This window comes from Mastigoproctus giganteus, chromosome 14 (genome assembly GCF_048544385.1).
Source record: "Mastigoproctus giganteus isolate SK-2022 chromosome 14, ASM4854438v1, whole genome shotgun sequence".
In the NCBI taxonomy this organism is placed as follows: domain Eukaryota; kingdom Metazoa; phylum Arthropoda; class Arachnida; order Uropygi; family Thelyphonidae; genus Mastigoproctus; species Mastigoproctus giganteus.
This window is the reverse complement of record NC_143588.1, coordinates 2,099,650-2,122,861: the sequence shown is the minus strand read 5'-3', so window position 1 is coordinate 2,122,861 and position 23,212 is coordinate 2,099,650. Positions and strand designations below refer to the sequence as shown.

At 37.5% G+C, this 23,212-nt stretch overlaps 1 protein-coding gene across 1 annotated transcript in view; it reads left to right on the top strand.

Annotated features, from left to right (window-relative positions):
- Window positions 1-23,212, top strand: part of LOC150074948 (USP6 N-terminal-like protein) — a 300,409-nt gene that overhangs the window by 48,544 nt on the left and 228,653 nt on the right. The window contains exon 4 of the mRNA XM_090389250.1: window positions 16,312-16,474. Coding sequence (XP_090245376.1) covers window positions 16,312-16,474 — 163 coding nt within the window. The remainder of the gene's footprint in view (window positions 1-16,311; window positions 16,475-23,212) is intronic.

Sequence of the window (23,212 nt, the reverse complement as noted above, 5' to 3'; positions counted from 1 at the left end):
TTATGAAAATGAAACTTGAGCACTGACCAAAAGAATTGAAGAGAATCTGAAAACTACACAGAATATGTAGAATGCAAATGGAAGAATGGAATGAATTATATTAGGAATGAGACTGTTGGGTAAGAAGAGGAACACATGGATTAGGCAGCAAACTCAAAGGATATTCTTATCAAAACTACAGAACTAAAATGGACTTGGGCAGGACATATAGTTCAAAGACATGATGACAGATGTACTAAGAAAATAACAGAATGATACCCAAGAGGAGCTAAAAGAAAACCTGGAAGACAACAATGGAGATGGACAGACAAAATTCATGAGTTCATTGTCTGTAAATGGAGGCCATTGCACAAAACAGAAGGAACTGGAGAGGCCTTCATCCTGCAGTGAATTGAAAATGGCTGATGATTATGATGATGACAGTAACTGGAAAAAGGGTAAGGAGTTGGGCAGAGTACACAAGGTTCTGAAAGTATAGGAGGGTTAGGCTTTTGGTATTCCTCTCCTGCATAAAGTGTAAAGTGTGTTAGTTCTCTGATGGTACTGGGGGTTTCCCCCCAGTACTGTCAGACAACTGACATTGTTCCAACAATCAATCATCCACTAGCCAAAGGCAAACTCTGGCACATCTATCTTGCAATACCGTTCTTCTTCAATTTATACCTCCCCTATATGTGTAGTCTGACCAAGAGGAAGGATGCCATCAGCATTGAGCTTCATCAATCCGTTCGAAGCTTTAAACATCTTTGTCAGATCATCTTGTGGGTGCCTAGTCTCCAGACACTATAATTTGCAGAACTGAAGCCTTTCTTGGTAAAAGCACCCTTTTGTTTCCCTTACCAATCTCATTGCCCCCCCTCTCTGCACTCATTCCAGCGATTCCACCTCTTTCGTAAAATGAAGCAGCTTTACCAAAATCAAACTAAATAAATGCCAAGACCTTAACTTTCTGGAGAACACATTTATTAAAAAAAAAATTTGAAGGTCAAGCTATAACTGCTTTCCTATTAAATAATAGATTCCTTGCACAGAACACCCCCTTCTGCTTACTGGAAAACTGCCCTTCTCAAAATCGTCTTCAAACCTGACAGACCCCCTATCCATTTGATTCCAAAGCTTAACATCCTATTATACAATTTGCTAGCCTTCAGTAGCACCTGATGACTTTCAAGATATCTGAGATGCTCAGCATCTATCATCTCTCCTGTGACAGACAGTATAGTTTCCACCCAGGCTATTCCTGTGAGCAAGTTCTTGTCAGCCATATGGAATTCTCGATGTGTGTGTGTGTGCATGTGTGCGCGCGCTTTACTAACAGAAGGGCTACTGTTAAGGCTAAGCATCGATATATCCCTATGCCTATTTCTAGAAGATGTCAGCATGGACTCTTGGACCTCTTCAGTAGAATGTAGTGTTTCACAGATGGCTTCAGAAGAATTTTGATTGGATATTAAGATACAATAACAAGGAACTGGATGCAAAAAATAATTTTAATAACATATACTTTGATTTCAGGAAAGCTTTTGATACTGCTGCACATAAAATATTGCTGTACAAATTGGAGCATTGTGGTATTAAAGGGATAGTTGAATTAGCATTAGTAGAGGCATATGATGCAAGAAAACAAGCTTATGCAGCATCAACCAAAAAAAAAAAAAAAAAAAAAAAACTTCCACCACTTCACCCCTCCATTCGTTTGAAATACCTGTCCAGCTGAGCCTTAAATTTATTTAGGCTATCAACTTCCACAAGGGATGGAAGTCTGTTCCACCAACCAACTACCCACTGGCTAAAGGCAAATTTCCACACATCTATTCTACATCTGTCTTTCCTCAATTTGAATTTATGCCCTCTCAGGTGATTATTCCGAGCAAGAGGAAGAATCCTATCAGCATTGAGCATGCTCAAACCATTCAAGGCTTTATACACCTCTATCAGATCACCTCGCCGGTGCCTAGTCTCCAGACACTGTAATTTGCAAAACTTAAGCCTTTCTTCGTAAGAGCAATCCTTTGTTCCATTCACTAATCTTATGGCCCTTCTCTGTACTTGTTCCAGCAGCTCTACATCCTTCTTGAAATGAGGCCTCCAGACCTATATACAGTACTCAAGGCCTGACCATTGCCTTATACAAGGGAATAATCACCTCCTTATCCTTGCTAGAAAAATTCCTGTATATCATTGACAATACACCATGAGCTACTCTTGCAGCCCGTCTGCACTGCTCAGAGAACTTCATATCTGCCTGCACAATAACCCCCCAGAATGGGAGAAGACAGAGTGGTTATTAATGAGCACTGCTCTTCATGGACTAATGTTATTACTGGAGTCCCAGAGGGTTCAGTGCTGGGCACATTTTTGTTTTCTATATTTATTAATAATATTGTTATGAAGGTATATCAGGCTTAATGTCTTAAGTTTGCAGATGAGAGAAGGGTTGACAGGGTGGTTAATGATAGTAATCAGGATGAGCTGCTGCAACAAGATTAAAAAAAAAAAAAAAAAAAAAGGCTGATGGGCTGCATATGGGTAGCAGTAATCTCAGATTAATGTATCAACTGTGTTGTACTGCACTCAGGGTAGTGGAAAATGAAAAAGACCTGGGGGGGGTAATTGTGTAGTCAGATATGAAGTTCTCTGAACAGTGCAGACAGGCTGCTAGCACAGCTCATGGGATTTTGTCTATGACACAGGAATTTTGTTAGCAGGAATAGAGTGATTATCCTATTTTATAAGGCAGTGATAAGGCTGCATTCTGAGTACTGTATATGCATTTGAAAGCCTCATTTTAGGAAAGTTGTTTATCTGCTGAATGGGTGAAGTGGAGAAGGGCATTGAGATTCGTTAAGGGAACAAAAGGGTGGTCTTACCAAGAATGGCTTTAGTTCTGCAAATTGCAGCATCTGGAGACTAAGCACCTGTGAGGTGATGTGATTGATGTTGATGGTGGCATTGTTCCTTGACTACACACATGAGGGGGCATATTTCAAATTGTGGAATGATGGCTGAAGGGTAGAGGTGCAGAGGTTTGCCTTCAGCCAGTGGGTGATGATTGTTGGAACAAACTTCCATCTGATGTTAAAGTGGGCAGTTCGAATAAATTTAAAGAAGAACTAGACAAATTATTGGAAGTTTTTTTTCTTTTGGTCGATGTATATTAGCTTGCTTTCTTGCATCATATGCCATTACTACTACTATTAATAATAACAATAATAATGAGGCTAACTGAAAGCTAAGGACAAAGAGAACACCAGCCTGCAAAAGTACAGACTGATCAGCTGTCTCCCAACAACGTACAAGATCCTGACTAGCTGAATAACTAAGAAGGTATTAGACCACTTGGAGAGCTAGAACGTCATGGTGGAGCAGCAGATGAGCAATTATTCATTGACATGGCAGTTATGGAACAAGCCTACAAGAAGAACCACAACTTATGCATGACTTACATTGACTACTGCATGGCCTTTAACTCTGTGCCCCATAGCTGGCTGATAGAGACATTGAAAATCTACAAATTCAACCCAACACTGCACACGTTGTAGAACCAACCATGGCAAAATGGAGATCATCAGGGTCAAGAATATCACGAGTAGACCAGACCTATCCCCATTAGAAGTGGAATCTTCCAGATGCCCTAAGCTCACTGCTGTTCTGTCTAGCACTCAACCCACTGTCCACCATGCTCAATAACAGCACATATAAATGTACCCTAAAAAAAAGGGAGGGGGAACCTGTACATGGATGACATCAATCTCCATGCCGCAACCGAGAATCAACTCCAATACTCCATATTACAGAAGAACTCTGCACTGATGCAATTTGGCCTAGAAAATGCAAGACCCATATATTGCATGGACATCCATCTTATGACTAGTGAAGAGAGTGAAGCCATGATGGGGGGGACTCATATATCACTGAGAATCCTGCTAAATCAAAGTTGAATGGCACAAACATGATTATAGCTATAAACACTCATGCAGTCCCAGTACTTTGGGATTATAGATTGGACCAATACCGAGCTGGAGGAGATTATGAGATCAACCAGGATAATGATGACCAAGAGCTGCCAACACCACCCAAAGTCGAGAGACTGACCATAGTCCAGAAAGGAGGAGGGTGGTGGGGTTGATTGACCTCACTGAACAAGAGAAGTTTGAGAAGATGAAAGACAATACTTATTAACATTAGACCTTAATTTTCTGTAGATTGTAATTTTCAGGAAATACATATGAAGGGAAGTTGTTTCAGAAAATATAAGTTGAGAGAATAAATGAATAAGAACAAAAGTTAATTCCTCAAGTTTGAAGTTGGACAGTAGAAGGATGCTGAATGGTTGCGGTATGTGTTTCGACTGGCTTGGAAGAGAGAGAGAAGGAATTATAGAAGCCTTCTCAGAAGAACAGTTCCCATGAAAGTATCTAAAGAAAAGGCATGTAGTAGAGTAGAAACAACGTTTATGAGACAGAGAGTGGAGAAACTTTGTTAGAGATGGGTCATTAATTAACCTAACTGCAATCTTTTGAATGGGGGTCTAGAAGCTTGAGAGATGTTTTGAGTGCACCACCCCAAATGTAGGAACAGTATTCCATGGTAGGGAAGATTTGTAATTTGTATAGAATAAGCAGCTGTTTGGAAGAAAAGTAATGCCAAAGGCAAAACAGAAAGCAGAGGATGCAATATTTGTGATTTACTTGTGCCAAGAGAGATTAGAAGTCAAGATAAATGCTAACAGAGATATGAGATCTTGTCTAGAGATCAGTGTCATTGAAGATAAGCATAGGAGCAGAAGAATCCTTTTTTGTGAGATATAAGACAGGATTGAGTTTTAGAAGGATTGAAATCAACTAAGTTATCTTTTCACCACTGGAGATCAACATTTAAAGAATTGGTAGTCAGTATTTGAGAAGTTTAAGCTGTTTGTGTAAGACAGGGTTTCTCAAACTTGAAGGTGGAATGCAATTTGCTGTCATCAGCAAAACTATGGATAAGATTTCTGGTCAATGGAAGTAGGTCATTAATATACAAAAGAAAAAGAGTGGGAGAAAGAACTAACTTTGAGGAACACCAGTATTAGTTGTTGTTAGGTTGTTATTTGGTTTTTAGGAGCATTAGCAACTAAGGCCATATTGCTCCGGGGATATGCCGTGGTCATTCCCTGACCTTTTCGCATCCTCCATATATTTGGTGGTCATGGGCTCGAACCCTGGTCTAACCAAGAAGTGTGTGTGCTATGCACTGCTGCTCCTGCCCACCTGGCTATGGAGGCGCCCCACCAGCATTAGTGAAGAAGTTAGAAGACAGAGCCATCTACCATCACCCGCACCGAGCAGTCAGAGAGAAAACTGGATACTCAATTGCAAAAAACGGTTGGCAAACTATAACAAGGAAGCTAATTTAGCATACTTTTAGGCCAAACAAGATAAAAAAAAACCTTTGAAATGGCAAGAGTGCTTGAGTTTCACCAAACTTTTCCATTGAATTGACCATAGATGGGTAACATAAGTCAGAATATCACCAGTGGATTGACGGGAATCCCTATTGGTGATTATTGAACAGATGGAAGGTTTCAAGGTTGTTTAATAGTTGGTGGTTAATGGATTTCTCCTTTACTTTGGAGACAGTAGAAGTAAGAGCAATTGGATGATAATTGGATGCAGTGGATTTGTTATCCTTTTTAGGAACTGGCTGGATATGAGCAAATTTCCAAGCAGAAGAGAAAACACTGGTGGAATAAGATAGTGCAGAAAGTGACAGAGAACAGGAGTAAGCTGAGCAGCACAGGTTTTGAGAACAATAGAGAAATATCATTAGGACCTGTCCCTTTTTCAGCATCGACTGTTAAAAATTCTTCTGACATCTTGATGGAAAACCACATGAGGCATGAAATGGAATGGAATGAATGTACTAGGAATGGTAGCAGGTGGTTTACCAAGATGATCAATAAACGAGTTAGAAGAAAAGTAGGAATTCTAGCAGGTCAGGCTTTTATCTTTCGCTGATGTTGCAGTAGAATGATCTGGATTTGATAGAGGTGGGAAAAGAGATGGAAAAAAGTTGTGGCCAATGGTTTTGGCCAGACACCAGAATTCTCAACTACCATTTGGACAAGAAGCAAGTTTTCTACTCTTAGTCTGTTCAAAATCTAGTTTGGGCTGATTTAAAACTGTTTTAAATTGTTTGCGAGCTTTGGTGTAGCCAGAAAATGATCCTGGAGATCTGGATGCAAGCAAGCCAATTCCATTATGCAATATCCTCATTTTGAACAACGTTAGCACATTTATCGGAAAACCAAGGTTTAAATAAAGGATGAGATTTTAAGGTGGAGTATAGATAAAGGATTTCAACCCTTCAAGAATAATTTCTCTGACACGATCTGAGCAAATGTTGACATCAGAAGATTTGAAGCAGTAATCCGACCAAGGAAAAGAAGAAAAGAAATCTTGCAGATCATCCTGTTTTGCATTTTTGTAATGCCAAACAACACTAGCCTGAGAATGGCCATGAGAGAAAGGCTCTGTTGGAGAAGGTACCATCACCAAACTGTGATCTGAGGTGCCCTAGAGCACCACTCACCTCGACCATGTACTTAAAAAGAAGGGTTGTTTATGATAAAAAGGTCAAGAGTATTGGCTGTGTGGTTAGGATTGTTTGGTATTCTGGTAACTAAATGAATAATCTGCGCGAGATCATTAGTAATTGAAAAAGCCTTAGCATCTTGACGTTGGGTCTATGTGACTAAAAATGAAAGCCAGCTGCTGTTCTGAACTTTATAAAATTTCGAAGGAAAATTACCTCACTGTTACAAAAGTTGTGCTGGAGTAAGTATAATTATAGTTTTAAATGATTGGAGCTGGGAGAACAACAGAATAGTGTAGGGAGATTTTAAGCAAGAGAAGATTGTAAAGAGGAGATTCATGATTCCAAATTACTAAGTCTCTGACATGGAATATCAGAGAAGCACAAGTACAGTGTTTTTACCAAAAGGAATTGTACAGTGAATAATTAGGACAACTGAGATAAGTAGTGGTTGAATCAACTGATAACTTGGATTCTGTCAGAAAAAGTATGTGGGGTTTGGCTGCCTGTAAGTGGAAATGGATATCATTAAGATTGGAACTGAGACTGCGTATATTTGTGAAATGAATGAGGAGGTGTCTGGTTTAGATCTTTTTGCAGCTAAATTTATTCTATTAGTTTGACTATTCATGATGTATTCAGTAGTAAGAAAAGGTGGAGAAGACGCTTTTTGAAGATGAAATTTTTGGATGTGCTGTATCCATGGCAAGACTTGACATAATGTGGCCTTAACATTTTTCCCACTACAAACATACTACTACTTTGGCTCAGTCTCTCTGTGGTCTCTATCTTGCACAGTCGAGGCAGTAAGATTGTACATTTGCTGAACTTGGATGCCTTCTGGAGAGTTACCAATAGGTTTGGTCCAGTGGACTATCTAGCAGCCAGCCTGCAAACACTGTTTTAGAGCTGGACCATCAAAATGTAAGGAAGATTGAATCTTGCTGTGATGCCCATTATAACCACAAAAGACATCAATCATACTGCATGATGGAAGCTGGGGGGGGGGGGTTGCTGGAGCCTTGTTCTGGAGACTAAACGTGGGTTCCACTATCTCAGGCCTCTAATAAGCAAAGTGGCAGTATTGCACCAATTGATGAGAGTCATCTCCCACCTAGTATTATCTGATAACAAAGAGGGATCGCTCCATGTAATGTGGATGCCACACCTCAACCCCTGACGTTGGTTTGTACTTCATTGGTGACATCCAGCATACAAAAGGCGCCTCCGTAGCCAGGTGGGAAGGAGCAGCAGTGCATAGCACAGGCTTCTTGATTAGACCGGGGTTCGAGCCCGTCACCACCAAATACGGAGGATGTGGAAAGGTCAGGGAATGACCACCGCATATCCCGGAGCAATATGGCCTTAGTTGCTAATGCTCCTAAAAACCAAATAACTAACAAATAACTAACTCCAGCATACAAAGTGCTTTATTTTAGGACTTGCATATGGGGATTATACCCAGGATTACTAACAGTCCCACTATCGTGAAGGTGCATTCAGAGGATTTGGTTGTCACAGAATGACCAGATTTTTCTGAAATTCAGTCCACTTGACTTTAGTTTCGCATGAATATCAGTTCCATAAGCATTTTAGACACTAAGAAAGCAAGTATTTGGCATACTTGAGAGAATGTCTTTGACAGTCTCAAGGACCTTGATAGTAGTGGTGGTGGGATTTGTGACTGAATTGTGACTGGTGGGATTCTTGACTGAATAGTATAGTGAAACTACAGACACTGATGGCATTTGGCCAGGATTATTCTCAGATAAGGGAAAAACTCCTGGGAAGAATCATCTGCTATTTTATCTGATTCCAGCCTATTAAAACTCTGAGGAGTGATTTCCAACCAATTTCATCCACATCCAGCCTATTGAAACTCTGAGAAGTCTCAGAGTTTTAATAGGCTGGATGTGGATGAAATTTGTTTGAAATCACTGGATGTAGCAGAAGGAATTTTTGGGCTGCCATACAGGAGAGAAAGTATTTTGATGAAGGATCTTGTTAAATAGTGATAGGATTGGATCAGCTATGAATGGATTCAGACATTCTGGTGTAAACTGAGAAATCCTGTCAGCACCAGATGTGGCCAGGGTGCTAAGTTATTTATTGCTTTGATTAGTTGATCTCTTTTGATGTAAAAAAGAATTTATGCAGTCCACAGAAATAGGACTGAGAGGAAATTACAGTGGTGTAATGGATTCTGGTTGGGCAAAGAACTAGTTATATGGTCAAACCTGTTGGAAAGGTTGAGTGAGTTGATTGTGTTCTTGTGTTGAATTTTGTGGAAAGGTTTTTCCATATTTATGGTGACCTCCAAGTGAAGTTTTATTGCCTCCCTCTTATTCCTAATAAAGAGTGCCCTGATTTGGTAGAATCCATTTCTGTTTGAGAGTGATCACGAGTGGAATACTGCACTTCTTGTGCAGGTCCAGAAAACAAATTGAAGGGATAAATAAGGAAGATGAAAAGTTGGTATTGTGAGTTTGAAGTTGGACTGTAAATGAATGTTGATTGGTTTTGGCATACATTCAAACTGATTTGGAAGGGGAAGAATTATAGATGCACATTTCAGAAGATTTGTACATCTCATAATGTATTCTGCTAAATTCAACTAAATACTGATGGCATTTTTACCTTTTTTCTGAGATGAATGTTTGGTGGGGGCATAAATTTAAATTGGAAAAAAGAATGGTTGCAGAATACCTGTGGATAGTTATAATAAATTCAAGGAAGGGTTTACTTTTAACAAATTATTGGAAGAGATGGGGAAATAGTTTTTTTTTTGTCCAGTGATGTATATGCTGTTTTCTTGAATTGTGTTGCTAATATTAATAGGCTGTCTCTTGTTATCTCATTGATTTGTGTGCTAAAAAGGATTACTGTATACCTTCCAATGAACCAGTGAAGGTGGATGAATACTTAGTGAACATTTATTACTAAAAAGAAGTTTTAAAAGAAAACCCCCATGTCATTAACAACCCCATGACCTGCCAGGGCAGGTCATGGGGTTGTTAATGACAGTAATGACAGTGTGCTACTGCAACAGGATCTAGAAAATTTGGGAAGATGGGCTGAGAAGTGGCAACTGAAGTTTAACATTGACAAATGCAAAGTACTGCATATGGATAGAAGTAACCCCAGAAGAACGTACCAACTGTGTGGTACTACACTTAAGGTGGTAGAAAATGAAAAAGACCTGGGAGTAATTGTGCAGTCAGATATGCAGTTTTCTGAGATAAATTAATCAACTCTCCAAGAAAAAGAACTTCCAGTGAAAGTAGTCCAAAACAGCCATGTTCCTCTCTTCTGGCTTTCATAAAGAATTTGCTTGTTTTTGTTGAATGTTATGCCCACATTTCAAAATTCAAACATAGTTCTTCAGTCTAATACCTCATATCCATTTATTGAAGTCATCCACTTCTCCAAGATGTGGGGGATATGGATATGGAAGAATGTGATGTGCAAATCGGTTATAATAACTTTTTTTTTTTTTTTTTAATTCTTACACTTCCATTTTGGGAGGAGACTACCAAACTAGACAGGGTCAGGAGAGAGATTCTGTATTAGTCATAGTCATTTTCGCTACCAAAGTTTTGGAGTCCAAAACAAGAAAAGTACTTTATTTCTGCATGTTGCCTTATGGTGAACAAGTTTCCAATCACAAATGATGTTTTTACAAATGCCAAAGTAATAACACATACTTCATTAATTGGTAGTGCATAATTTTTAAATTCGAATTTTTTTGTGGAAAGGTTAATGGCATTCTTCCTTTTGCTGAGACTACACACAAAGGGACATAAATTCAAGTTGAAGAAGAATGGTTGCAGGATAGATGTGCGATGTTTGCCTTCAGACAGTTGGTGGTTGATTGTTGGAATAGACTTCCAACTGTTTTTATGGAAATGGATCGTAGGATATCCATTCTTCTTGGAGTGTATGGATAGATGAAGTGTGTAGTTTTTTTTTTTGCTGATGCTATTTAAGTTTGCTTTCTTGCATTATTTGTCACTATTACTACTAGGTTTCCATTATTTTTCATTATAAATGAAGAGATAAAGGAAATGGTTGAAGCAACAGGCAAGCTTGAAAATAACAAATTATCCGAAGTCATGCTTGGCATTTCAAAATTCAACATGGCAGTGCTGAGTGTGAGGAATAATCAGCCACCTGAACAAAGAAACTGAACTGAGTTCAAATCTCTTTCTGGATAAAGTTTGGAAATACTCTTGACAGTTAAGTCTAAACAGGGTGCCATTGTCATAAGCAAAACTTCTACATGTCAACATTTCTGAATATAGAAAATCTGCGATAGTATTTTTCTTGAAGCTGTTGTCAGCGAAGTTTAATTTCAATAGCAAAATCTGGACTTTGAAACCCTTCAGCTTTTTCCAAAATTTTTTTAGCTCTTCTCCTTAAATTTACCTGATCCACCTTTCTGAAAGTCAGATGTTGGCAGCTTTGTGGAATAAGAGGTCCTCATGCCTCAAAACATGTTTCTCCAATTTTTAAATACTAAAATAAAAAAAAATGAGTTTTTAACTAACCCATTTTTTAATTTTAGTTTTCATGGTTCATTATGCAGGCATAATGAACCATCATTTTGAAGACAGTCCTTTTGGGAAATGCACTTCTCAATGGGATGTTATCTTAATGTGTTATTTTCCATTTATTTCCGCTTTTAATTTCTGTTGGTAACCAGCTTCTTTTAATTATGGATTTATAATCAAGCAGATATTTTGTAGAGTGAATTATAAAAATGAAAGCTTATTTTGTTTAATCACAAGAAGGATTATAATTTTACAGGGATTATACTACTCACTTGCAGCCCAGTTTATAAAGCAGTGGTCTCACTGGCATTAGAGCATTGGACTGGCCCAGCAACAGTCAGATTTGAACCCTATTGAAAATTTCTGCTACATAATGTTGACAGAAATTGCTCAGAAGAAGCCAACAAGTAAGATTCAGCTGCAAGAGAGGATTGTAAGGGTGTGGTACGACGAAATTGGGCAACCGTATATCCAGAAGTTGATTAACTCTATGCCAGATTGTTGCAAGGCTGTAATTGTAGCTCGAGGAAGAACAACAAAATACTGAGGACTTATTTTGCTGATTTACAGTACATAATACTTTTAGGTTAACTTGTCATTTCAATTTGTACACATAAATGCAATAAACTGTATGTTTGGTTGTCATGATTGCCATTTGCACGATTTCTCATATTTCCATTAATTAAGCATTTTACCCTTTGGGGGAAGATATTTATGGCAATTAGGTATATCAGGTGGAGTCTTTTTATTGGATTTCATTCACAGAGATATATATCCTATCTAACAAATGCATTTCGAACATTTCTGCAACCCAGAATGCAGCGCAAAACACATTTGTAAAATTCACGTGGGATGCAGTTTTTTTGTCTGCACTGTATATGTGTTGCATTATGAAATGCACAATATAGTCTATCTTAAACAAAGCCTATATCTACACAATATAGGCTTGGTTTAAGGGAAGAGTTAATGTGGCATTAGTTCAGAGCATTGAAGTTAAGGGGAACCAAATATAAAAATTAAAAGATCAACAGAAAATTGCTTTTCATAAACAAGAAACAAGTGAACAGTTTAAAAAAGGAATTCTATGTAGGAAATTACGATCAAAATTTTTGATCATAAAAAGACTTAAGAAAATTTATCTGCTGCCTAATTGTTTGGTACAATTTTTTTTATAAAAATAAATATCAGAAGCAAACCCCATTAAGAGGTCAATTTGAATATATCACAGCCATATTCCTGCTTTCAAAATCAGTCAAATACTTTAAATTGCAGAACAGATGATAAATTTAATTGCTAGATGATGCAAACAAGTTGATAGTTGAATTGGAAATTGAATGAATTTGAGCTAACAAGAATTTGCTGCCAAAAAAGAATGTTTGTTACTGAACACCAAGATGAAGTTGGAATGATAGAGAAGAATTTTTAGGATCCACTTATTCAATATTTTTTTTTTCAACAGACAATTTCAGTATGGAGTTAGAAATTTTGCGTACGTATGGTGGAACAGGACCAGGGTACGTCTTCCAGGGGCAAAAGTTGATGATGTTTTAGAGCAGATATCATCTTTTAAAGGCACAAGAGTTGATGTTGTTGTTGTTGTTGTACATGTTGGTACTAATGACATTAAGAGATCTGCAGATTTACTCAACAAATACAGGTAAATTTTGAAAAAAAAAAAAGTGATGAGTTAGGTTTGAGTGTGAAAGTGTTAGCAATTCTGCCCAGACACGATAGGAGGGAGTATATGATGAGAGCCTTGTCAATCAATTCGGCCCTGGACAGATTGTGCAAGGCTCAAGGGGTAGAATTTTTTTCAGCCAGATCTGTTCTTGTTGACAGGAGAGACTGCTTCTACAGGGATGGGGTACACTTAAATAAAAAGGGTGCAAGAATATTTGCTGATGCTATCGAGCCAGAGTTAGGTGGGTTGGAAAACTGCTATAAAGGTTAACAGTGGCCGCAGGCAGAGGCAAAAGTGATTTTTGCACTGCTTCTGTTAGAATGAGCAACAGATTGGAAAGCAAGATAATGGAGATTTCCAGGATTGCAGGGAGTCATAGGGGAACAAGTAAATACATGGGCTGTGTTAAGGGTGGCTAGGAGAAGGAACAGGTGCACGTATACTTACATGTACACCAGTTCTAGGAGTATAGTTAATAAATTTGATAAGCTTGAAGTGCTAGTCAAGACATCAAAGGCAGATATTGTTGGGATATCAGGGATGTGGTGTTACACAGATATAAGCAGTGCAGAATTGGAATTTGGAGAGTACAATGTGTACAGGAAGGATAGACAGGACAGGAAGGGAGGAGGGGTTATGCTGTTAGTTAAGAAACACATAAAATCTAAGGAAGTGCATCCAGTTGATTTTAGTGGACAATGCAGTGTTGAGTCTGTTTGGTGTGAAATAAGCACTGGCAAAGGAAAAATGAGAGTAGATGTGTGTTATAGGCCTAATGAATCTGATGAGTATAATGAGAAATTGTGCAGAGGAATAGTGGGCCAGTAAATCAGAATGTCTTATAATGGTAGATTTTAACTTTCCAGATATTGACTGGAACTTGTGCATTGGTCACTTGCACACTAGCAAGGCTTTTGTGGATTTATTGGATGACTGTTTTCTACAGCAACATGTTCGAGAGGAACCAGAGGGAGTAATACTCTTGATCTGATTATCAGCAGTGATTATTCGTGCATTAAGAATTTACAGATAAAGGAACCACGGGGTGACAGTGATCACAATGTACTGATGTGGGAATTACTTAAAGATGTAACTACCATCAAGGCTAAAGGGAAGGGCTTTTGTAAAGGTGACTACAGAGGTATCAGACAGTTTTTAAATTCTCTACAGTGGGATCAACTGATGATGTTACCAGCGTTGAATTCTAAATGGTGGCCTTCAGGGACTTAATTTTGGAGGCTACTAGTCTTTCGATTCCAACTAAGAAATATCGTGGCAGAGAAGAAGAATGTGTGGTATGCATATAAAGTATCAGATGGCACAGAAGCCTATGGCAGGTATAAACTAGTCTGTAATCAAGTCACAAAGGTGGTTAGGCAGGCAAAGGCAGATTACGAGAAATCTTTGGCAAAGGATGCAAAGAAAAACAGCAGAGTTCTTTACTTATGTAAACTCTAGTAGGAAAGAGATGAATCAGATTGGACCACATAACATAGATGGGTTGACTATTGATGATCATTCTCAGGTAGCTGATAAATTGAATGAGTATTTTGCATCTACAAAATACTCCTCATCAACATGAGGAGTTGTTCAATGAGGGGAGTGCCAGAAGTTTATCAAATGTTAACAGGGAGCTAAGTGATTTTGTAAAAACTGAGAGCAAAGTGGAGGAGAAATTGTTGAAGTTAACCATAAGGAAGGCACCTGGGATGGATGGGATCTATCCAGTTATATTAAAGGAGGCAGCAAAGGAAGTAAGCAAACCCTTAGCCATAATTATGAGAGCTTCCTTGGACTCAGTGGAGGTCCACACGGACAGGAGGTGTGCAAATGTATCACCAATTCACAAAGGGGGTTCAAAAGGTGACACAAGTAACTACGGACCTGTTAGTTTAACTTGTGTTCTGTGGAATATAATGGAATCACTGGTTAAAGAAGCATTGCATCATCATCTAGACAAGACTGCAGTAATAGTTAAGATACAGCATGGGTTTGTTAAAGGGAGGTCTTGTCTTACTAATTTGATTGGATACTATGATGTGGTCACAAAGGAACTGAATGCCAAAAATAATTTTGATATCATATACTTGGATTTCAGGAAAGCTTTTGATACTGTTGCACCTGGAAGACTGCTGTACAGATTAGAGAGGTGTGGCATTAAGGGTAAGTTGATACAATGGATAAAGGGATGGTTTAGTGGGAGACAACAGAGAGTGGTAATCAATGGACACTGCTCTTCGTGGACAAATGTTATTAGTAGAGATTACCTGGGTTTGGTGTTGGGCCCATTGTTCTTTTCAGTATTTATCATTGATATTGATGAAGGTATATTAGGTTTAATGTCCAAGTTTGCAGATGATATGAAGGTTGGCAGGGTTGTTAACCACAGTAAAGACAGTATGCTACTCCAACTGGATCTGGATAAGTTGGGAAAATGGGCTGAGAAGTGGCTACGGAAGTTTAACGTTGACAAATGCAAAGTACTGCATATGGGTAGCAATAACCCAAGAGAAATGTGCCAACTCTATGGTACTACACTCAGCGAAATGGAAAGTGAAAAAGACCTGGGGGTAATTGTGCAGTCAAATATGAAGTTCTCTGAGCAATGCAGACAGACTGCCAGGGCAGGTCATGGAGTGTTGTCAATGATATATAGGAAATTTGCAGGGACAGGGAGGTGATTATCCCGTTATACAAGGCAATGATCAGGCCACACCTAGGGTACTGTGTACAGGTCTGTAGGCCTCATTTTAGGAAGGATGTAGTGTTGCTAGAAGGAATACAGAAGGGCAACCAGATTAGTGAGGGGAACAAAGGGGGTCTCTTACCAAGAAGAGAGGCTTAAGTTCTGCAAATTGCAGTGCCTGGAGAGTAGGGACCTGTGAGGTGATAAGGCTGAGCTTGACAGGCATTTGGAACAAATGGAGGGGTGAAATGGGAGGGTTTTTTTTTTTTTTTTCTCTTTTTGGCTGCTGCTGCATAAGCTCGCTTTCTTGCATCTTATGCCTATGCTAATATGATGATCGGAAAGCAATCTCCATTATCAATTTATATGAAGAATTAAAATATTTTTGAAATCATTTCAAAGGCAGTTATTCTCACTGAAAATATACAAAATCTTACAAAGGGCTCAAACAATTTGGCAGCACCGCACCATTGGCAAATATTTTCTGTAGTCTATATTGACATTTCCTGTTATAAAAATCAGTTATTAGTGGTACAAGTGTATTTTTGTTTTATTTATTTTTGTCAAAAATACGAGTGCATTTTTGTTTATATTTTTCCTTGAAATTATACTTCATCTAATAGATTATATGTCATATAATAAAATATATTTGGTGTTTCTCCAATAAACATATCAGTATAAAACCACTGGCCAGATTCAGAAGGGGCTTACTTAGCACCTGTTGATGATTGGCTGGAAGTCATAATGAATAAATTATTTGTTGTAAATTGAAGTAAGTTTTAGTTGAGTTATTTAATTTTTTAATACAATTATAAAAGGTAGTAGTAGAAGAACAGATGAACTTCTGGAAAAAGCTAATGAAGAACGAGCAGCTATTGTTGAAAGATATGACCGTGGCCGAGAAGAGGGAAACCATATTGATCCATGGGAAGATCCTGGTTATGAAGTTTATCATGTTACTGATCGTTATGGATTTCTTCAGTAAGTCAAACAGCCCTTTTTGTTGTTGTTTAATACAAAATTAAGTTGTTTAAATTCTTTGAGAACATTGTTCCTGTTAGATTGCTATTTTTAATATTACTTCTGATACCAGTTTTCTTGTTATGAATCTGTGAGATCACTAACATTTGAATATTATTGTTGAGGCCACTAAGTATTTCATACCAACTCATCATCATCATCATGAACTTGGTCCAGCTTAGGTCTTTTAAGACCTGTTCCATTGTATCTCTTGGAGGTGGTCTTGAGTTCACCATCGTTGTCTTGGTCGACCAACATCTCTCTCTTCCCTGTAGGTTTGAAGTTAAAGGCTAATTTTGGGATCTGGCCTGGGTTCATTCTTTCTATGTGGCTGATCCATTTTTCCTGATACCATTTTATGTCATTTACTATGTTATCTAGCATTAGCAAAGGCACATGATGCAAGAAAGCAAGCTTATATATCATCAGCCAAAAAAAAAAAAAAAAAAACCCTTATTTCATCTATCCACTCGCTCCAAATGTTTGCCAAGTTCTGCCTTGAATCTATTTAAATTATCAACTTCTACAGCGACAGATGGGAGTTTGTTCCACCAATCAACCACCCGCTGGCAAAAGGCAAACTTCTGCACACCTATCCTACAACTGTCTTTTCTCAATTTGAATTTATGCCCTCTCAGGTGATTATTCTGAGCAAGAGACAGAATTCCATCTGCATTGAGCATGCTCAAACCATTCAAGGCTTTATACACCTCAATCAGATCACCTCGCAGGTGCCTAGTCTCCAGGCACTGTAATTTGCAAAACTTAAGCCTTTCTTCGTAAGAGTAACCCTTTGTTCTGTTCACTAATCTTGTTGCCCTTCTCTGTACGCGTTCCAACAGCTCTATATCCTTCTTAAAATGAGGCCTCCAGACCTGTATACAGTACTCAAGGTGTGGCCTAACCATTGCCTTGTACAAGGGGATAATCACCTCCTTATCCCTGCTAGAAAAATTCCTGTATATCATTGAAAAGACACCGTGAGCTACTCTTGCAGACCGTCTGCACTGCTCAGAAAAATTCATATCTGCCAGCACAATTACCCCCAGGTCCTTTTCATTCTCTACCACTGTCAGTGTGGTACCACAGAGTTGATATGTTACTCTGGAATTACTGCTTTCCATATGTAGTACTTTACATTTGTCAATGTTAAATTTCATTTGCCACCACTCAACTCATCTGCTCAACTTTTCTAGATCCTGTTACAGCATCTACTGTCATTAACACTAATGTCAGTGACACTAATGACACTTACTGTCATTAGTGTCATTAACAACCCTGCCAACCTTCGTATCGTCTGCAAACTCGGACATTAAATCTGCACCATCATCAATATCATTAATTAATACAGAAAACAACAATGGACCCAACATTGAACCCTGGGGGACTCCACTAATAACATTAGTCCACGAAGAGCAGTGTCCATTGATTACCACTCTCTGTCTTCTCCCACTCAACCATCCCTTTATCCATAGCAGCAATTTGCCTTCAATGCCACAATGCTCCAATTTGTGCAGCAGTCTTCCATGCGCAACAGTATCAAAGGCTTTTCTAAGATCCAAATGTATGATCCGAATTTCTAAGATCCGAAGTTATTCTTTGCATCCAGTTCCTTTGTGACTACATCATAGTATCCAATCAAATTAGTCAGACAAGACTTCTCCTTAACAAACCCATGCTGTGTCCGAGCCATAACTGATGTCTTGTCTAGATGATTCTGCAATGCTTCTTTAACCAGTGCCTCCATTAATTTCCCTGGAACAGAAGTTAAACTAACAGGTCTGTAATTACCCGTGTTTCCCTTTGATCCTCCTTTGTGGATTGGGGTCACATTTGCGCATCTCCACTCCATGGGTACCTCCCCTGAGTCCAGGGAAGCTCTCATAATTATTGCTAAGGGTTTACTTACCTACTTTGCCGTCTCCTTTTATATAACTGGATAAATTCCATCCACCTCAGGTGCCTTTCTCGTGTTTATCTTCAACAATTTCTCCTCCACTTTACTCTCAGTTATTACAAGATTATCTAGCTTACTGCCAGAATTGAATACACCTCTGGCATTCCCCTCCCTGAATAACTCCTGATGTGTGAATGTCGATGCAAAATATTCATTTAGTTTATTAGCTACTTGAGCAGGATCATCAACCGTTGAACCATCGATGGTTCAATGGACCAATATGATTCATCCCCTTCCTTCTAGAGTTTACATATGAAAAGAACTCTTTGCTGTTTTTCTTTGCATCCAAAGATTTCTCGTAATCTGCCTTCGCCTGCCTAACCTCCTTTGTAACTTTGTTACAGACCAGCTTATATCTATCATAGGCTTCTGTGTCACATGTTAATTTATATGCATCCCATGCATTTTTCTTCTCTATCACATGTCTAATTAGTTCATCTGACATCCATTTACGCCTAAATCTTGAACAATATTTCTTTGTTGGTATGAAAAGCCTAGTAGCTTCCAAGATTAATTCTTTGAATGTTTCCCATTTTGAATTTGCTGTTGTTAACAACATCAGTTGGTTCCACCATATAGAATTTAAATACTGTCTCAGACCACCGCAGTCACCTTTACGAAAGCAAAAACCCTTCCCTTTACCCTTGATGGTAGTTACTTCTTTGAGTAAATCCCACTCAGCACACTGTGATCACTGCTACCTAGTGGTTCCTTTATCTGCAGATTCTTGATGCATGAAGAATCACTACTAATAACCAGATCAAGGGTATTACTCCCTCTACTTTTAAATTTCTTAAATTTCTTTGGTGGTCTAGTCTTGTAAAGTCTAATAGTGGTCTTAAAAATCTCATTTGTGCTGCTTCCAGTTTGTGTGCATCTTTCTTATTTATGACCCAAGTCTCACAGCTGTAGAAGAGTGCTGGTTTTGAAGTGATGTTTGCAGTCGTAATTTTGTTTCAGTTGTCATTTGTTTTCCAAAGTGGTGTTTAATTGTTCCATTCATTTTATTATATTTTTGTAGTTTAGTGTGGATGTCTTTCCCTTCATTTGATATTAAATTTCCCAAATAGGTGAAGTCAGATATTTGTTCTATTATTTTATCATAATAACAATTTTGATTCTTTATATGTTTTTTCCACAATCCCATTGATTTTGTTTTTGAGGTGGAGATTTTCATCTCTTACTTTTTACCTATTTTATTAAGTTTATTTGCTGCTATCTGTAGTTCTTCTTTGGATTTTGAAATTATAACTTGATCATCAGCATATAATATAGTTTGGATTTTATTCCTATTGTTCAACTGTATTCTGTTGTTAATTGTTTGTTTCCATTCTTTAATAATTTTATTGATAGATATTAAATAAATTTGGTGATAGTCCACATCCTTGTTTGACTCCTTTATTAGTGTTAGTTGGGTCTGATAGTTGGCCATTAGAATATTTTATACAGACTTTTGAGTTTTTATATATGCTTTGGATCGTTTTCCGGTTACATATTGGGTTGGGATATTTTCTTCATGTAGAATCTGCCAAAGTTTTTCCCAGTTTACATTGTCATGTGCTTTTTCATAATCAATAAACAGCAGAAATGTTTGTAGATTGAATTCTCTTCTTTTCTCCAAAATTTGTTGTAGTGAGAAAAGGGCATCTATTGTGCTTCTCCCTTTTCTGAACCCACATTGTTCTTCTTCCAAGAATTGTTCACTGTATTTATTAAGTTTATTCTTTAGTATATTTGATTATAGCTTTGCAGCAGTTGACAGCAGTGTTATCCCTCTGTAGTTGTTAGGGTTATTTCTGGAGCCTTTTTTGTGTAAATTGATTACTATTCCTGTTTCCCAATTTTTGGGTATCTGTTGCTTATGCCATATGATGTTAAATAATTTTAGTAGTGCGTTTTTTAGTAAGGTGCCCCCATATTTAAATAGTTCTACATTCAAATTGTCTATGCCTGGGCTTTCTCAGTTTTTTGATTTTTGTAATATTAACTCTAGTTCTTCCATTGTTTTATTTTCTTCATCTTTGGTTGCCACAGATTCATCTTCCAATTCCCTAGTGCCAGGGTTATACCATAGTTTGGACTAGTGTTGCTTCCATTCTGCTTGGGAGATTGAGTTGATTTTTATTTGATCATTTGTGTCTAGTTGTAATTTCTTAAATATTTTAAAACCTCTTCTCTGTGGGTCCGTGATATCACGTTCTAAAGATTTAACAAATTTATTCCAGTCATCTCGTCAGATTCTTCTGGTTAGTTTTCTGACTTCTGCTCTAAATTTTTTATATTTTATGTGTAGATGTGGGCCTTTAGTTTGTAGGAACAGTTTATAGGTCTTTTTTTTCTCATTGATTATTTGTTTCAATTCTTCATTCCAAGTTCTTAGCCAGTTATTTTTTATAGGTTTATCCAAGACTTTCTTCAGCAGCTCCCAGAATTGATTTTTTCATGTTTGACCAGATTTCCTCAACATTATCACTTTCACCTGATTTGAGTTTATCTTTCATCGTCTTTCATACAGGAATTTAGTGCTTTCATCTTCCAACAAATGTATTTTTAATTTCTTAGTAGTTTTTGTTGGTATTTTCTTTTTATTACTGTCATTTTATTAGGGATCACTGTCAATTTCACTGCCTCTGAATACTCTAATATTCAGAGGTAAAAATGCAGACGTCTATCAGGCATCTTCCATTATTGTTGACCATGGGTTTGCCTTCTGATCCTATACATTTGTCTACTGATTGAGCACCAACCCTTGCATTAAAATCTTCTGCTAGTATGAGATACTTGTTTTTGTTAGTTTGGTCTATGATCTGTTTTGTAATTCATCATAAAATTCTGCGGTTTTATCAATGTTGCATTCTACTGGTGCGTAGATGATTGTTATTGTATAAGATAGAATTTTTAGTCTTAATTTCAATGTTCTGGGTGATATCCAAGAGTAGTCTAATATTTTGTTTTCCCATTCTTTCTTTATTATAACAGCAATCCTGGTGATGCCCATATTTCACTTGGTATGCCAGAGTGTATCATTATGAAGTTACCTATTTATTTAGATCCTTTGTTCCTGTTTTTTGTTTTGGTAATGACTGCTATGTCAATATTTCAATTTTATAGTTCCATGGTCGATTCATCTAATTTGTGATTTATTCCCCTAACGTTCCAAGTTGCTACTTTAAGTTTTAATCGTAGTCCTATATCCATTGCCTAGGTCGTTACCCTTGAGATCCGTCCAGTTTTTTTCTTTGAGCTTATTTCGAGTACAGGCATACCTCGAATAACGAATAGGATGCGTTCCACGAAATTACTTCGTTAAGCGAAACTTCGTTTTCAGAGGTAAAAATACTATGGCCAGAATAGGGATACGTTCCTACGTAAAGAAAATTAAAAGCTTTTTTTTCGAACAAAGAAAAGTTTTATTAAATAAACAGTCAACTTACATACAAAGTGAAATCATATTTTAAAATATGAGTCTAAAGTTGATTGTTTATGCTCTTTTTCTCTTTCATTTAACAATTGCCTATACGGAGTTATTGCATTTAACACTGATCGCTTAACAATAACAATTCTTCCTAAATCAGGATCATTTTCACTAAAAAAATTTAAAACGTTTTCAATGTCATTTAAGCACCTTTTTAAATCTTTGGTTGTTAACACTTTTTCGGCAGGAACTTCTTTAACTTCGTCTTCATTATCTTTGTCTTCGTTGCTAACAAGGTTTTCTAAATCTTCCACTGAAAAACCATCATCTTCTGCATTCAATAAATTTCTAACATCCTCTTCATCGACATTTTCGAAACCTATTGATTGAGCCATCTGGATAACTTCATTTCTAATTTCTTGGATGTTATTTTCTTCTTCTATTACAACTTCTGGCCATATTTTGCGCCAAACTTCATTTAAGCATTTCTTAGTGACTTCTTTCCAAGAACTATCAATGTTTTCAATTGCGTTTTTAATGGTGTAGTTTTTCCAAAAAGTTTTAACTGTCATTTCCTCTTTATCCTCTAGTTCAGTTAAACTGCTTAATGTTCGACGCAGATAATAAGCTTTAAATGATGCTGTTACTCCCTGATCCAATGGTTAAATCAGGGAAGTTGTGTTTGCTGGAAGAAACACAACTTTGACAGGAATGCATGTGTCCAACGTGTTAAGATCAGTAGGATGTCCCGGAGCATTGTCTAACAACAAAAGAGCTTTTTCTTCAAAGTTGTTTTTTTTGACAATACCGTTTTACTTCAGGACAAAAGTGGTTAACAAACCAATCAGTAAATAACTCCTTGGTAACCCACGCTTTTCTATTTGCTTTCCATATTACAGGTAAATTCATTTTTATGTTACCTTTTAACGCCCTCGGATTTTCTGAATGGTAAACTAATAACAATTTTAATTTATAATCGCCAGAGGCATATGATCCAAAGAGTAAAGTTAAACGGTCTTTGGCTGCTTTGAACCCAGCAGCTGATTTTTCTTCAATAGAAATGAAGCTTTTTGTTGGTAACCGTTTCCAGAACAAACCGCTTTCGTCAACATTGAACACCAAATTTGGAAAATTTTCACGTTCAATTATTTCCTTAGTTTTACTCGAAACTTATTTGCAGCTTCTCCTGTTAATTTTACACTATGAATCCTGGCCCGTTTTTTAAATTTCTCGAACCAACCACGAGAAGCCCCAAAGGTTTCCGTAATTTCTTCAGTTTGTTTAGATTTCAGGTGATTAAACTGGAATATTTTTTTTATGTTAAATG